This window comes from Nothoprocta perdicaria, unplaced genomic scaffold, assembly GCF_003342845.1.
Source record: "Nothoprocta perdicaria isolate Ctin4 unplaced genomic scaffold, notPer1 scaffold_7, whole genome shotgun sequence".
In the NCBI taxonomy this organism is placed as follows: domain Eukaryota; kingdom Metazoa; phylum Chordata; class Aves; order Tinamiformes; family Tinamidae; genus Nothoprocta; species Nothoprocta perdicaria.
In genome coordinates, this window is record NW_020455976.1 from 1,640,228 (window position 1) to 1,641,474 (window position 1,247).

A 1,247-nucleotide genomic window follows, 5' to 3' on the forward strand; every position below is an offset into this window, starting at 1 on the left:
GTGGGGGGGAGGGAAAGTGCTGCGATTTGGGGTGTTTCTTAAAATAGCAGCTGGGAAGAGGAAGCGAGAGAGAGAGAGAGAGGAGCGCGCGAGAGAGGGAAAATCCACCCGACCCAAAGCCCTGGGACAGGAGGTGCGGCAGGACCAGCTCCCGGCGAGGGACCGACGGCAGCTCCGCTCGCGGCCGCAGCCAGCGCGGGGCCGGCGCCAGCCCTGCCCGCCGCCCGGCGTGGCTCTCCCCGGCCACAGCCGGGGCTCCTCGGCCGGAGTTGGAGGTGGGCTTCAACTTTTGCTCGCTGCCTCCGCCGCCGCCCCGCCGGGGGGCTTCTCCCCGCCGCAGCGCATCCCCGGCGCGGGCGGCCAAGGCAGCCCTGCCCGGCCCGGCCCCACCATGACTTCCAAAGAAGAGCCCAAGCCCTCCTCGGGGGAAGAGCGGCGGCGGAGCCCCTTGGATCACCTCCCCCCGCCGGCCAACTCCAACAAGCCCCTCACGCCCTTCAGCATCGAGGATATCCTCAACAAGCCCTCGGTGCGGAGGAGTTACAGCCTGTGCGGGACGGCCCACCTCCTCTCGGCGCCGGAGAAACATCCCCCCGCCGGGCTGCCCCTCTCGGGCCGGGCGCTGCTCTCGCAGACCTCGCCGCTCTGCGCCCTCGAGGAGCTGGCGAGCAAGACCTTCAAGGGGCTCGAAGTGAGCGTGCTGCAGGCGGCCGAAGGTAAGACCAGGGGCCTGGGGGCTCGGGGGGGCTTGGGGTGCTCCGCGTGGCCGCCCTGTAGCGCTCGGGGGTGGCTTGCGGGCCCAGGGACCGGCAAAGGGGGCTGCAAGGTGGGGGGGACATCAGCCGGAGGGGCGACAGCGGCGAAAATGTGGCGCCTCGTCGGCAGGCAGAGACGGCATGACGATCTTCGGGCAGCGGCAGACGCCCAAGAAGCGTCGGAAGTCGCGGACGGCCTTCACGAACCACCAGATCTACGAGCTGGAGAAGCGCTTCCTGTACCAGAAGTACCTGTCGCCGGCGGACCGGGACCAGATCGCGCAGCAGTTGGGGCTCACCAACGCGCAGGTCATCACCTGGTTCCAGAACCGCCGCGCCAAGCTCAAGCGCGACCTGGAGGAGATGAAGGCCGACGTGGAGTCGGCCAAGAAGCTGGGCCCCAACCCCGCCGTGGACATCGTGGCGCTGGCCGAGCTGGAGCCCAGCGGCGAGGGCCGGGCCAAGGCGAGGCCCGGTTCCCCGCCGCCCCCC

The 1,247-nt window shown here is 70.6% G+C and overlaps 1 protein-coding gene across 1 annotated transcript in view; it reads left to right on the plus strand.

The window, feature by feature from the left end:
• Positions 1-391: 391 nt before the first annotated feature.
• Positions 392-1,247, plus strand: part of LBX1 (ladybird homeobox 1) — a 963-nt gene continuing 107 nt past the window's right edge. The window contains exons 1-2 of the mRNA XM_026050765.1: positions 392-716; positions 886-1,243. Coding sequence (XP_025906550.1) covers positions 392-716; positions 886-1,243 — 683 coding nt within the window. The remainder of the gene's footprint in view (positions 717-885; positions 1,244-1,247) is intronic.